Source organism: Rhea pennata, chromosome 19 (assembly GCF_028389875.1).
Source record: "Rhea pennata isolate bPtePen1 chromosome 19, bPtePen1.pri, whole genome shotgun sequence".
In the NCBI taxonomy this organism is placed as follows: domain Eukaryota; kingdom Metazoa; phylum Chordata; class Aves; order Rheiformes; family Rheidae; genus Rhea; species Rhea pennata.
In genome coordinates this window covers 1183787-1198657 of record NC_084681.1, presented here as the reverse complement: position 1 = coordinate 1198657, position 14871 = coordinate 1183787, and the positions used below count along the sequence as shown (strand labels likewise).

The window sequence follows — 14871 nt, the reverse complement described above, 5'->3', positions numbered from 1 at the left end:
GGAACACAAGCAGTAATATTTAGCTATGCAAATTCCTGATGGCACTGCATTGGGTTATACTGAATTTCAATATATTCCTGTTTTAAAAGAATTCTAGCCCAACTACTGCCTTGTAAATGCATAAAGAGCTATAAATAAGCAAGATTAGCCTTCAGCAGAATGCAGAATACACATGCTAAAGACTCATGAACCTGAGGCGAATTAGAGGCAAATGTATAAGTATTCATAAAGCCACACATATATAAATATTAAAAATATAATGAGGTATGAGAAGTAAACTATCATTTACTGAGTTCAGGAGAGTGGGGAATATGAAAGTCATTTAGGTGTCTGCTGAAGAGCAGGAGAACACATCCATCAGCTCAGCAGCACTGGCTTATTTGTCATGACTAGCAACCCTAACGGTGTTCGACACATGCCAAACACTGTCTGAGCCTTTTTGGCCAGAGGTCTAAAGTTTATCCTGTAATTTTTTATCTTCTATCCCTTTAAAAACATAACCTACGACATCCATCAGAAATTTACAGGACGGGGAAGAAAAGCCAAAACGGTAAATCAATAGTGTCTGTTAAGGGCCTCTGAATTATCGATTTTATGCTTATTACTTTGGCTCTTGGGGACAGGCCAGCTCTGGCAGGGTGAGCTGCTGAAGAGCTCAGCTGTTGGCCTTCAGATGCAAGATGTTGGCCTCAGGAGCAAACACGTGCACTGGAAATCGCATGCTTTGTCAATTCTTCTAAGTGGGGAAACCTGCTTTTACAGCAAGCCTTCTCTTCCTCTTTCAAAAGATTACTCTTACACTTTTCTCCTCCTGCGATGGACTCGAGAGGATGGACAGCGTGACACCGTGCTTTGGCTGAAGGCTCTACTCGTGCCTGACCATGCCATTTCGTACACAGCATCTTATTTAAGTTTTCAAAGGGGAAGACAGACATTTGACTTTTTAGGCAGTTGCTTCCCTGATCCGGTGTCCAGAGCTATCCTGAGAACGGACAGGCAGGCGACTACCAGTGAAACACGTTACAGCAGAATGAGACCCCATTTGCCTCACCTGCACAGGAGAAGAGGAGCACGACCTGTGAGATTTGCAGGTCAGCAGGGGCTCGTTATTACTATAGGTTTTACACCAGAGAGTCCAGGCTGAACGTGGTGCTAGGGCCCCATAAAGCTGCCTGCAGCGTAGGACAGGGGCAAACTCACCCTTTTGGATGATCTTCTGGGCTTGCTTCCTGACCCGAGCATTGCGCAGAAACCGCCACTCCCTCTCTTTGCGAATCTGGCTCTCCAAATCATGCTCTTCTGGGATCTTTCAATGCATCAATATATTCACAATACAAAACAATAGGAACAATCAAAACTCCATGAATTTCCCTTGTAACACACACCATACACACTCACTCCGCATCATACACACAGTCTAAGCTAAAAATTCTTCAGCGTGTCCAGCTTCAGGCGGTAAACTGAGGAGCTCAGGAGCCCACGGGACTTTTATTTTTAATACTTGAGCATTTTTCTGATCTAAACATTCCCACCATCTGTAATCTCTTCCCCTTTCCTTTTGCTGTCCTATATTTTGTTTTGCCTTTAAGCTATAGGCAGCTCTACAGAGTGAACGACATTTATTTTTTAAAGAGCCATATACATTTATCATATGTCACTTTGTGTTACTGACATACGAGATGGGCAGTTAAGGATCTAGGTTTACTGTACACACTCATTATAACTCCTTTTCTTTATAAATAGTTTAATTCCAATTTCAAAACAGTACAGATTACATTACAGTTCTCAACCGAAAAGCACCACACAGCAATCTGGAGATTGAAGAAAGAACAGGTTTGATACAGTTAGAAAACTAAAACCACACAGTAGGAATCTTTCCTTCATGCTAACAGATGACTGCAGGTCAGAAAAGGCAAAATTTCCCAGACGCGCATGTTCCCAATGCTGCGTTTACTGGTAAAGGCGACGGTTTTCGTTTGCCATAGCAGAGTTTCGTAGGCTGCGCGAAAGGGACGGTCTGCGCCGCCTTGTTCCGACGGCGCACAAACTCCCACCTGAAATGGGAGAGAGGCCCTGAACAGCCGGCCGCTCCTCTGACCCATTTTATCTCTTGTTCTCGTTCTTCGCAGCGCGTAGCTGCAGCCTTCGGGACCCTCGCACGCCCTTCCTCGGGAGGACCAGCCCGCTGCCCAGAGGGTGCTGCGTCGCTCCCAGCAGCTGCTGCCAACGCGCTAAGTGAAGGTGCAGCTCAAAGACCGGCACAGCTCCAGATACTCGCACCTTAAACCATTAGTCACTGTTACATATGCTGTCTTCAAAAACCCACCATGCTTTGGAAAACAACTGTCATCAAGCTGAATTGCTGCTTCTTTAAAATAAAGAACAAATAAAAAATCCATCCTTCCTCCTGCAGCCCCAGGTAAAAACCATCCGCATCCACTATTTTATATTTTAATTTTTCAAGAATACAAGATCTATTTGAAAGGAAATGACAAATGACCAATAATGTAAAGTGATAAACAAACCCCAGATAAAATATAGCGAGAGATCTTAGAGTAGAGAGATTACATCTACACCTTAATGAAAATCCAGCTTCTCTGGGAATAAATTAGAGTTAGAATTAAATGGCCAGGAGAAGAGAAGGGCAGGAACAGAACGGTAAATTCTTCTACAGGCACCCAGCAGTTTTCTCAGTTTAGGATATGCAGCTGAGCAACCAATTTTTCTGCTTTCCAGCAGGTAAGGAATATCAGATTAAAGGAGTAGCTGGGATTCTCAGGTCTGAAGAAAAAGAACTTAATTCTTATAAGGCTGTTAAGCAGAAAGTTTTTTTTTTTTTTTTTTGTTTTTTTTTTTTAATCATTTAATTTCAGTAATGACCTCTGACAAGGTCTCTCTGGGTATCTTTCCTAGATCACCAAGTCTGTGCACTGCAGCATCAGTGGATAATAAATGTACAATGCTGCAAGCACTAACTGTGCCACCGCAGCGCACGGCTTGCAGCAGCTCGCGCAGGGTCTGGGGCAGCCTCCCAAATGAGCCACCCACCGGTCCCCAGACGCCGTAGCTCCCAGTGCCCTCCACTGCCTGCTTGCACCTTCTGTGCCTTGCTCTCTTCCAGGACAGTTTTTTGCAAGCAGACCAAGCACTAGGAGAGACAGTGTCCTGGCTGGCAGCGCAGTTGCATTTGCAGCACGACTTCATTCACACCATGGGCTGCGTACAAACAGACAGGCCTCAGATACAGCTGGAAGTGTCCTCGGGGCACGTGACTGTATCATGAAACACGCCGGTGACGGAGAGGCAATGTGCAGGCCCCCAGCCAACAGAAATAGCGACGCAGAAAGGCATACACACAAGCCAGGACAGTCACGCCACGCTCACGGCCACCAGTTATCCCTACACAGTCCTTGCTCCTTGGCAACTGCCCACCTGTCCAAGCCCGGCTCGCCGTTCCCTCATGAGGACGGCTTCCGCTGAGCCGCTGCCAAAAACCAGCGTGCATGTTTTGCTGCTAGAAGCAGTTCTCCCCTTCGATAGACCACCTGCCTGCTGCATTCTGCGTAACATACATCTGCAAGCAGAGGAGCAGATGGCTGAATGCAGGGAGCAAGAAACTAAGACAGAAATAAGGCCAGGACTACCCATAGCTTGATGTTACCATACCATGATGATACCCAAAGATGTTCTGGCAGGCTAGCTTGTATGAAATCCACCGATACTGCTTGTAATGTTGTGACTATTTATATTGGTTGCTTTGGAAGCAATGAACTACCAAGCATCCAACCATTAGATGTCCAACTGCTAATAACCCAAAGCCTAAACTTGAGACTGTCAGAAATGCAAGCGAAGACATGCACAATGAACACAGCAAGTGCGCAAGATTTTCTTGTAAAAAGAGTACAACTCCTCCTCCTGAATAACCACCAAAACATTTATTTTTGAAAACACAGCTACAGAACCCTTTCAAAAATATGTGCCGCTATGTGCTTCTTTCATTTTACTACTGACCCATCAGACGACGTTCTTGGGTGGCTGCAGCCCATACGCCAACTTCTTCGAAAAGAGGGTATGCTCATGACAAGTGGGCTGCTGTAGTACAGGTTCCAGAAGTTGAGAAGGTTGGAGGTATTGCTGTGTCTAGCTATCTGCCTGGGCGCGTTCCTGCTTCTCCTCCACTCCAGGCTGACTGCAGGCATGCATCAATTCCATGGTGGCATGAAGTAACTCTAGTCATCCTTCACGCATGTTTCAATTTGTTGTCTCCTCTCATTGCTTGCAAGTATTCACGTATCTATTGCAAAACCTCTCTCCTCACTGAAGCTTCCTCTTCGTTTTGCCCATCATCTCTGGAGCACATTTACTATCCTTTCAGCTGCAGCATTCTGATGCATTCTTGAGTTCTGCATTCACTCAGCAATCCTTAAACAAGGAATTAAAATGATTATTATAGTTTCCTTAGTAGGGATTAAGGCAAAATTACTGCTCACTACTTAAAGCTCTCCTCTCCCATCTAGGCCAGAACTGAAAACGACAGACTGCCTCTCTATCTTCTTGGACACAGTCTCTGACTGCAGATTAGATTTGGACCAGACTGTATCCTGGAAGCTGGTGGATAAAGAGCCACATAGACCAGGCAGGGAATAGCACATAGCAGAAAGCTGTTTGCTGATGATGGCAAGTTGGGTCTGCACTCAAGTAGCAAGGTGGTGGATGCTCTGTCTGTAGATAAAGGGGTTTGTCACTCATCCTTCCTAGGGGAAAAGAACATGTGACAAGCTGAAGCAGAGGATGGGTAGAAGGAAAACAGTAGAGCACAGTCGACTGCCTCGACTGTTTTGGAGATAATGCTTGGGCTGAGAGACGAAACAGTGATCTCAGTTATGGCAGGTCAACAAAAGCATTTCTTCAGTCAAGCCAAGGGAAGCTCAGCCAAGCATGCCTTGCCACTGCTACCACACACGAGTTCTGCAGATACCCTGGACTGTGGGACAAGACAGTACTCCAAGCCAACTTGGTAAATAGATCAGAAAAACGTTAGGGAGAAGTTATTTCACTACCTCAGACTAAAAGTAAATTACATTAAGCCTCTGGCACATTAATGAGATTCTATGCATGACTGAGGAATCAACTGATGAGGGAAGAAAAAGACCATGCCTATATTTTCTTGCATGGAATGCTATTTGTTTCAATATCTGTGTCTGTATTTGCACTGCTGTTATGTTGCTTGAGCATGATAAGCCTAAAAGATGGGCATGATTCCCTGTAAAAAAACCTTCCTTCCTCCCTCCAAAACAAGAATGAATGAATGAGTGTCTGTACCTGCGATGGGATGGCTTGTTCAAATTTTGAAGCCTGGGCATCTTCTTGTAGCGCCTGCAATTCAAATATGCTCTTGGGAGGCGTCTGCTTCTACTACAATCTGTTTGTCATCTTTGTCTTATTCTTCTTCCTCAGAAGATGTGAAGAAAGGGGAGTCTCAGTTGCTCCCTCAGAAGTATCTCTGTATTATGAAGGGGTTAATATCCATGTATTAATTTATGATGCAATCCAGTTCCTTGCAACAGGGAAACACTAGGGTCACATTTCAAAGTCTTGGCTTTGATATAACTGATTCAAACATCTCTGTTCTCCATGCCAAAGGATCTGCAGACAGGGGATGTCATCATCTTGGAACTCCTAATGGAGGTTCTTGCACAGACTGTGTGTGTCATCTGGCTTTCCCCAGGCTCAGCTTGGGCTCACAGCTGAAAATGCCCAAAATATACTCACTGAACCCTTGATACTTACTTTGTGTGGCTCCACTTCTGATTGAGGTTCTGGCTCTCACCAGTACTGATGTTACCATTAGGCTGATTGATGCTGAGCTAGCTGGCATTTGGTGAATAGGCAAGTTAAAAAGAGAAAATAATGGGCCTGAGTGCATATAAAGAAATGTGCAAAGATTTTGTGAAACCGTGGGATGGTCAGGGAGCTTTGAAAGAAGAAAATCAGGAGGAGGAATGGAGAAAAACGCCTGTGAGTTCTTTGAAAGTTTTATTAGAGTAAACATACCACACCGATAGGGAAGTTGATTCTGTTGAAATAGTTACCCTTTCAAAATGCTGCAAATACTTTAACCTGTCAGAGACGCTCTATAGTAGCTGAGTACTTCACTCCACATGGAGTGGTGGTTTTGATCTGGTACTGTGTATTCTAAAGCTGGATGTATTGCTCGGAAGAACAAAAATCACAGCATCACACAGACGTGCACAGAACCTACTTAACTGACTGACTCCGGAACTGTGACTCTGCTCCAGTCACTTCACCACCACGTGGAAAAGGCACAGACAGAGCAATACAGTTCAGTATGTCACAAGGTCTGCAGGTGCATTATTTTATTAGACCAACCAGCGTATGTGTGGTAAACGGACAAGGTTTTGACCAGACAAACCCTTAGACCATCACCGCAGTGAGCAGAAAGAGTCAGAGCACCCTGTTAAAATACAAGTCCTTTCCCGTTTTCAGCAGCCTACAGGCCAGAGCTGTACAACTGATCCTGTCAAGAGGGTGCAATAATCTGTGAAAACATGAACTCCACAGAAAACACCACGAGGGAGCTTCTGGTAACAAGGATGCCCAGGAGCGAATAGCAGCGCATGCATGAAGCAGCACGCAGTGACCTCTAGCCCACCTGCTGCTGCCTGCAAAAGCAGAAATTATTATCCTAAAGACTGCACCCAACTATCAGCCTCATCATTCCTGTCTTGGTCTCCCCTCCCAGCCAGCTCCCATTTAAGCATTAGAAAGCCTTTTCAGTAAGCAGCCCCACTTTGGCTTTTGCTCAGGTCTCCTCTCGGCAGAGCCCCCAGAGCGCGTGGGAGTCCTGGACAGCACTACACGATTAGGATCATGACATGCTGCGGATCTCCAACACCTCCGAGCTTCCACTTGGACAGAAACCAATTACAACTCCAAAACCTCCCACCAAGCGGTGCCCTTTGAAAACCTGTGAAGTTTCTCCTCTTTAACACTTTGTCCCTCCCTCTCAACACAGCAGTCGGCATTTGGAGGAGAGCAGGGGAAGATTCAGCAGACTTCAGTAGTAAACACAGCTTTTCCCCAGTTAACGTTACTGCAGCAATTGCACGAAGGGCTCGTTTCCCTATCAGCGCTTTGAACAACTGCCAAGACACAGAGCAGTCGGAGCGCTGCAGTTGAGACTGGGATTCATCAGGAAGGACTTCTTCCGTAATTCTCACCTTCCAGGCTCCTCAGCAGCCCCTGCCTGCACGCTGTGCCAGGGCTGGCAGAGACGGAGGCTGGCTCCCGTTCGCCTCGACTCAGGGCTTCCTGACAGCTGGCAGCGAGGCTTTCCTGTGCCTCCACGGTCCAAGACCGCCCATGGTTAGCAGAACAGCCTCTTGCCACGAGAGATTTCAGGATGGGGCAAGACCTTTGTAGAGATCAGCATTGTGGTAGGTATCTGTTCTTCCTGGCACACAGAGCTCACAATGCAGTATTTTCTTTCCACATTTATTTGATTAGATAATCAATAAATCAAATTCAGCATGATGGCTTGAAACTGAGCCAATGGTTTACACTGGAAATTAATCCCTGAATCTTTCCAGTCAAAGCATTTTCAGAACGAGGTCTATGGAGCTAAACTAAATTCATAAATTATATATGACTAAGATGCACTCTCAGTAATTTTATGTTTATTCATTACAGGAATAGTTGTCCTGCCTTTCCCTGCTTATGATGATTGGCAGCATCTCCAAATGAAGTACTGGAATTAAACATCAATGTCATCTTTTTCCACCAGCACTTGGTAAATTTTTCTGTTTCCCTTTTCATGAGATTGAAACTCCCAAAAGACAGCAGCAGCCAGTCAGGGCTGCTGCAGGAAGAGCGATTCCAGGAAAGAAGCGTTCTGCAGAACTGCAGCCGATAAACAAGGTCCCACATGGCCAGCCCTGTCTGATTACATAAGGAGCTTTCGAGAAATGTCAAAGAAAGTTCTAATAGAGAGAGACTTCTCCCTGTCCCCTGAACACATGCAACCCCATCTCATTACAAAGTTGCATACAATTTCCCAGTTAGTATAGTATTACATGCAAGTTCTTCCTGCAAACTCTCTCTGCAGAGGTTCACTATTTAGCAATAGTGTCTCCTTCTTTGGTATGATAACTTATCTTCTAAAACATTGTTCTGTCATTATTTCAATCCTTGACCTCTTAAAGCTTCTTCACAGAAGTAATGGGAAAATCAATTCTCTTCCTTGTTTTACTAGAAAACACAGACTTAGATTTGCTCAAAACTTATACAAAACACTGCCTTTGAGGACAGCCTGTGCTGTCAGCATCTGAACACACTTACGGAAATGATCAGAGGAATTTTCACCATCATACATACTACTATTCTTATACTATTCTTAGTAAAAGCTGGAGAGATGGGTCACTGTACAGGCTACATGTATTTGAACATAGTTTTGGAGCACCTTAATTCTTACAGTGAGACACCGAACCCTTTGGAATGGGCTGTGGTGTAGGGAAGCCCTCAGTCTCCATTTCCATGACTCCTTCTCCCTTGCTTCTCTGAATTAGTACAGGAATGCTTCATTTCTTTCTTCCCTTGAAGTAATTTTCTATATTTTATGCACATAAAGTGCTAAACCTAAATATATAATATTGCTCCCCATCTACACACTAAAACTCCACTTTGACTGGCTCTCTACCATGATTTATTACATTAATAAAGACACTCCTCTTTACTGTGAAGAGCTTTCCTTAGAAAGTAGACAAATGTTTTTAATAAGAACCAAGAGATAAAACACCATCCTCCTCCTTTTCTTGTACTATCTTCTGGACTTGAATCAAGACATGCAAATGCATTTGATCAAAAAAAAAGGGTATAGAGCTTGACCAAGCTCCACAGGTCAGAAGTATTTCCTAATGAATTACTCTGCTAATGATATCGGGAGAAAATTAATTTCATTAGCAGCTGAGGAAGTGTCAGGCCATCACTTTAGTATTTCCTTTTGGTGATTCTCTAAAGAAATTGAAGTTAGAAAGAAACCTGGTTGCCATATAACCAATTTTATGATACCCTTAAACATAGGGACAATTATCTCACTTCATCACTCAACATTTTAACATGCCCTTGGATTGGTTTCACGAAGAAACAGTAACAGATGGCAACCCTGGGATGGAAGAAACTTCAGCACATAAAACGTATGGTTTCTTCATACATTCTAAAGATGCAGTGGTTGCACATTAACCTCCAGAGCCAGAAATATTCCCCTCCTCTTAAGGCACCACAGTCCAGCTGTACGTGACACAGACACTCTGGGCTCTGCCTGAGATCTCACCTGAGTTGCTCAGGTAGCAGCATTAGCACAGATTGTGCATTATTATTCAGATAAACTGCAATTTCTCCACAAAATTAAGCTGAAAGTTCCTTCACAATCTGTGCTGTTTGAATTCCAAGGTATCCGGAGGCCCTCCTTATTGTGTTTATTTTTAATAAGGCAAGATTTACTGCTTGTTTTGATTTCACACTTCAGATCTGAAACCTGATTTTTGGTTCAAAGAGTCTCAGAATTTAACAGTTTCTGTTTCCAGTCATTGACAGTCTATATCCATCTCTTTAAGAGTTCTGCAGTTTTGTTCTGGAACAAGGCGTTAGTCTATCTCTTCCTCACATAAAACCAACTTAGGGTTACTGGAACCCACTAACTTCTAAAGACATCTCAGTGAAGATTTGTCATTACCATCCCTGTTCTTTGCCATAATAGTATTTTTCTTTTTTCTTTAAAAGATAGCAATGCTTCAAATGTTTTCCACAGACAGTCATTCAGACTTCCAATCACTATCATATTCCCCTTTCAAAGGTAAAGGAGTCTGTATAAGAGGCCTGCACGCAGGTACAACTCTGAAGTCACACTAAAGTACAGAGTCAAGCCTAACTTCAAGTGGAAGATATGTTCTGTTGACACTGGGATTACATGGTCTTCACTCAAGACAGCAGTCTCCACTGATTTCTCTGCTTGTTTTAGCGTCATCACAGTCATAAAATTCAGCTAGAATGTCAGGAAGAAAATAGCCTTTCTCCTTCTTCATTTCCTCACATCCCATTTCAGAATAAAGGAGCTTCCTTATTTCATCTTTGATACCAAAAATTACTTAATTTTTACTATAATGCAATTTTATATATATATATATATATATATTTATATACACATATATACACACACACACACAAACTTAACTTTAGAAATGAAACAACTCTACAAGCAAGCTGCAATTCTGCAACACCGGTGGATCTAGACCTACTAGAAGACATTTCAATTTTACATTTTTTTCAAACTGCTCCACAGGGGTGCTTTCTTCCCCCCCCCCCCCCCCAGGGCTCTTTCCCTAGTCATACACCACTGCCCGCTCAGCCACCAACTTGTCTGCTCCCACAAATGATTTTTCTGCTCTTGCTTTACAGAAGTGCAGTGGTTATGCAGCCCAACAGAGCAGAATGATGCAAGTATGTCTATTCCTTTCCCCCTCAGACTGAAAAGGATGTGAAAAACACAGAGGAAGCTGCTAGCCTCCACTCAGTACATCAGCACTGCAGCCTTCAAGAGCTGCAGCACTGTGATTCAGAAAACACGCATACAGGAAACAAAATTACCTTCATAACGGGCTGAGCAAAATACTTCGCACTCCAGTCACAGAAACCCGTCTGCACTGTGGCCGAAATGAAACTTTTGTGTCCAACGGTATCATCAGCGTCATCAGTAGTCTGTCCAGAAAGAGTACAGGATGTCAATTTGTGTTCATCCCACTCACAAGGGCAAAAGGCATACACGATACCCAGACTGCCTTCATCACAGCACTGGACAGAGAAAAGGCTGAAAAGCATTGCCAAGGCTATGAAATTTTTCATGTTTAAGACCATGCCCGTTTCATTATCTTTTTTGGTCTCACTGGAAATAGCACAGACTATCCCTTCTGCACATCGCCTAACATTATCAGACTACCATATGAATAAAGGCTGAAGCATTAGTTTATCAAAAACATGAAATCCCAGGATGAGCTTTTTCATGATCTCCCTAGAATCTGCCTGAGAAACAGTGGAGCAGTGAAGATGGTTTGGGACAAAGGATGGCAGGACAAGGCTTCGGGTCAAGGGTGCATATGCATTTAATATTTGTTACAAAGCATAAGACATCCAAAAATAAAATGGAAAGACCACTCCATTCATCTAGTTTTTGTCCAGTTTTTCAGAAATATGAGCCAGGAGATTGCTGCAACCCCCAAGAAAATTGAAGGTGTTCCTACTAAGGCTTCAAAAGTTTTTTTCTTGTAATCACACAGAAAGAAACACTGACTCTCAACCCCTGGAAACTTTCATGAAGCTGTTCATTAAGGAAAAATAGAAATAGCAATTTGTTTAAAGAACAGTTACTTCTCAGTAGCTGGAGTACCTAAAAGACATACTGCCTGCTTGTACTGTGGACTGTGATGTACACATCTTTTGAGATGGGAGAGTCTTTCCCTTTTATAGAGCACAGGAGGGAGAAAAGCAGGGCCAGTGCTCTCCCTCCATCATGTTAATGCTTTAATATAAAGAGCAGAGAACATCTGCTTTTTCAGTTTCCTCTCATCCACAGAGCCAGCACCAGAAGGATCTTAAAAATGCTCTGAAGAGGTAGACAAAGCCATTGTCAGATAACTAAATCCTCAAGAACACTGACCACTGATAAGCAGAGCCTTTATCCTCAATGCTTGGGGTTAACAATACTCCAAGTCACCTGAAGGTGACACTCAGAATCATTTGTGCAAATTACAGGTCTGCTCTACGAGGCATTGCATCAGTCCATGCTTCTGTAAATGCAAAAATGCCCAGTATCTGATGGCTGGCCTTAAAATGCTAAAATAGATGCAATCCCTTGTTGATCTGGGTGCTGAAAAGCGGAGTTACTGAAATTCCTCCCAGAGGCCGCAACAGCTCTCAACTGATCTGCTCTTTTCCAGTAGGGTGACTTGTAATGAGCCTTGACCTTCTCAGCAATAGCCTGGGCTTACATCCTCCCTTGTGCACAGCGAAGAGGGGCTGCTAAGCATGGAATAGCTCACAACTGCAGTGAATGCAGTGAATATTCCATGGCCAGAGCATCTATCAGTCTCTGGAGAGGAATCTCAAACTGTACGTTAAAGGAAGAGGAATCTCCCTTTTACTCTCCTCTGTCCTTGCTTTGCTGAGGTTGAGAAAAAAGCATCTTGAGGGTCACATATCTGACTGTGCATTACCACTCAGACAGACAAATGCTTATAGAAGAAAAAATGATCAACTCTGATTAAAAACTTCAACAGCAGAAGTGAATAATGTCCTATCAAAAGTCGTAAAATTAAACTCATCCTGAAGAAAAATAATCAATTTTTATTTTGCTGGTTAGAGGAAGCTAAACTGGAGTTAGTAGCAGCTAAAAGCAAACAAAGGATACATGGAAATAAAACAGAAAGAACAAAAAGTCTAACAAAGCCCAGCGGAACGGGGAGGCAGTCAGAGCTGAAAGGGACAGTTTATTTACCTGTTCTGGCCCTTTGTCAAACATTTTTCTTGTTCTGGGGAACTGGTGGGAGTGGGGAGTATACTGAACCCCCATGTTGCCTACGTTGGCAGGTCTTACAGACGTGATGTCCCGACTGACTGGCTGTTTTGTCACGTCATTTGTCAGGCTGGAGCTGCTCGTACTGGTGGTGGGAGGTGACCCTCTAAAGATCAAACAAGAGTAAAAGGATGAAGATGACACTGGACATGGGACTTAGTCTCACTTTTTAACCAGTCTGACGTGTATCCCCTGAAACCTGGCCTTTCTCAGTGAAGTGCAGTCCTGCCACATTTTCCACCTTTGAGAATTAACCTAGTTTGCTATAAACAGAAGACAGTTCAGTGCCCCCTCTCGTAGGTAAAGGCAATGCCGACCTATCAAACGTGAACAGCAGATGATAACACTAACTATACTGCCATGATCTGTTCCACTACCTTTGTTATTGCACGTGAATTACATCACTTTTGTTTAATTTCTTTTTTATATGGTTTTTATTTTACTGGCATATTTCATCTACAACCCCCCCAAAAAAAAAACAACCAACAAAAACAAACAAACAAACAAACAAACAAATCACCCCCAAAACAAGAGTGACTCTTGGCTAAGCTAGCTCCAGATTCAGCACAAAAAAAACCCAAAATTCAGGGAAACTATATATGCACCAGTCACACCCCAAGTCCTGATCTCTGACCTAAAGCACACTGACTAGCAATTCTGTTTCAGTGGGGAGATTGGAAGCCCTGTCAGCCCACACAGAAGCATTTTAATCTACATGAAAATAGAGATTTACCTTATTGCATAGCAATAAAATACCATCACAGGACATAAGAAAAAGAAATCACTATGTAGTTATGGGCTCTCCTTTTTAGCTATAATGTTTACTGGTACAAAATTAGTATAAGGCTGCAAGATCTAAAGCTTGGTGTTCGCTCTTGCAGAGCGTGTTTTGGGGAATAACCAGATTTTCAAATCCTAGCTTTGCCCACACCATTATTCCAATTCCACTGAAACTTAGGCAGCACTTGTTGATCGCCAAGTAACGCTGGCTTTTATCAGCTGAAAGTGGAGGAAATGAAGATAAGATTTCACTGGGAGAGGTGGACACCACACAGCTCAGGCCAGAGCGCAGCAGAGCAGCATTTAGCTTTTTCTTTTGGTTTATCTGTGGACAATTAATGAGGCTTGTTCCCGTTTGCCCTGAAAAGGAGCAACGGGAACAAACTCCCAGCTGTCCTCAGAGCTTCACTTTCTAAACACTTATCAGTGCTAAAACAAGCAGCTTCGAGACCTTTGCTGACTCCTCCTCTCCAGTGCCTGAGCCGTGACAGGTAGGGAGCACCTCGATCCCCTACGGTGTAACAGCCAACGAGCAGTGTTAAAGCTTACCCTACTTGGTGGATGTGCATGCCCTTGTTGGTAGGGCTGGCAGGGGCCGACTGAGTCAGCGAGGAGGTGTCGAGGATGCGCTGGGGACGGGCGTTTACTGTTGCCTGGAGGGAGGAAAGAAAGGCCAAAGTACTGAACAACCATGAGTGCAAAATACCGACCGCAGTTATTTATTAGCTAATAAAATCACACGCCTGGGGTTAAATGAAGTTAAGCTCTCTATTAAAGTGCACGTGTAGGGGTGTTTAAAAATGCATATGAAAAGCCCCTGTGCAGTTTCCCCCTCCCACAAGATTACTTTACCAGTTTTAGTCAACAAACACTTACCAGAAAGCATCCTGTTACATGATGCCTGTTACGGCTCTGACTATGGCATAAACCTTTTTCCCAAACCAATTACAACCTCAGACCCATACAAGACCTCCAGAGGTGGCCGCCAGCATGCTGCAGGCTCCCTGGGCCAGATGCTCTGGTTAACCAGGGCTCTCCCTGCAAGTCTGGCAGCTACACGAGACCGCCCGGTTGCCTTCCGCCTCCCCTAACGAGACTCGGGCTCCTACGGAGCTCCTCGGGGGACGTCGGTGCGGGAGCACGGGCTCGAGTGGCCGGGCCCTGCCGCAAAAAGGCGCAAGCGCCCAGCTGCGAGCTTGCAGAGGCCGTTTCCGAGACGGCACGAGAACGTGCTGCCCCCTCTCCTGGAGAAGGCCTCAAGCGCGAGCCAGGGGATCGCTGCGGAGAGGTGCGGACATAGCCTCGCATTGGCTCGCGCTGCCCTGGGCTGAGCCGCCGCTCACTCTGCTGCTTACAGAGAGAGGAAACTTCACTTTATGGATCCCTTTCCTCCTCTTGCACATCGCTCAGCCTCCTGTGAAATACATGGATTCTACATGCAACTTTTA

General features: G+C 44.2%; 1 protein-coding gene across 6 annotated transcripts in view; it reads right to left on the bottom strand.

The window, feature by feature from the left end:
- The window catches only part of RPTOR (regulatory associated protein of MTOR complex 1), a 153389-nt gene that overhangs the window by 26193 nt on the left and 112325 nt on the right, over window positions 1-14871 (bottom strand). For all 6 annotated transcript variants that reach the window (XM_062591395.1, XM_062591394.1, XM_062591396.1 and 3 more), the window contains 4 exons: window positions 13973-14076; window positions 12566-12749; window positions 10663-10773; window positions 1201-1306 (listed from right to left, as the gene is read on the bottom strand). In XM_062591395.1, coding sequence (XP_062447379.1) covers window positions 1201-1306; window positions 10663-10773; window positions 12566-12749; window positions 13973-14076 — 505 coding nt within the window. The remainder of the gene's footprint in view (window positions 1-1200; window positions 1307-10662; window positions 10774-12565; window positions 12750-13972; window positions 14077-14871) is intronic.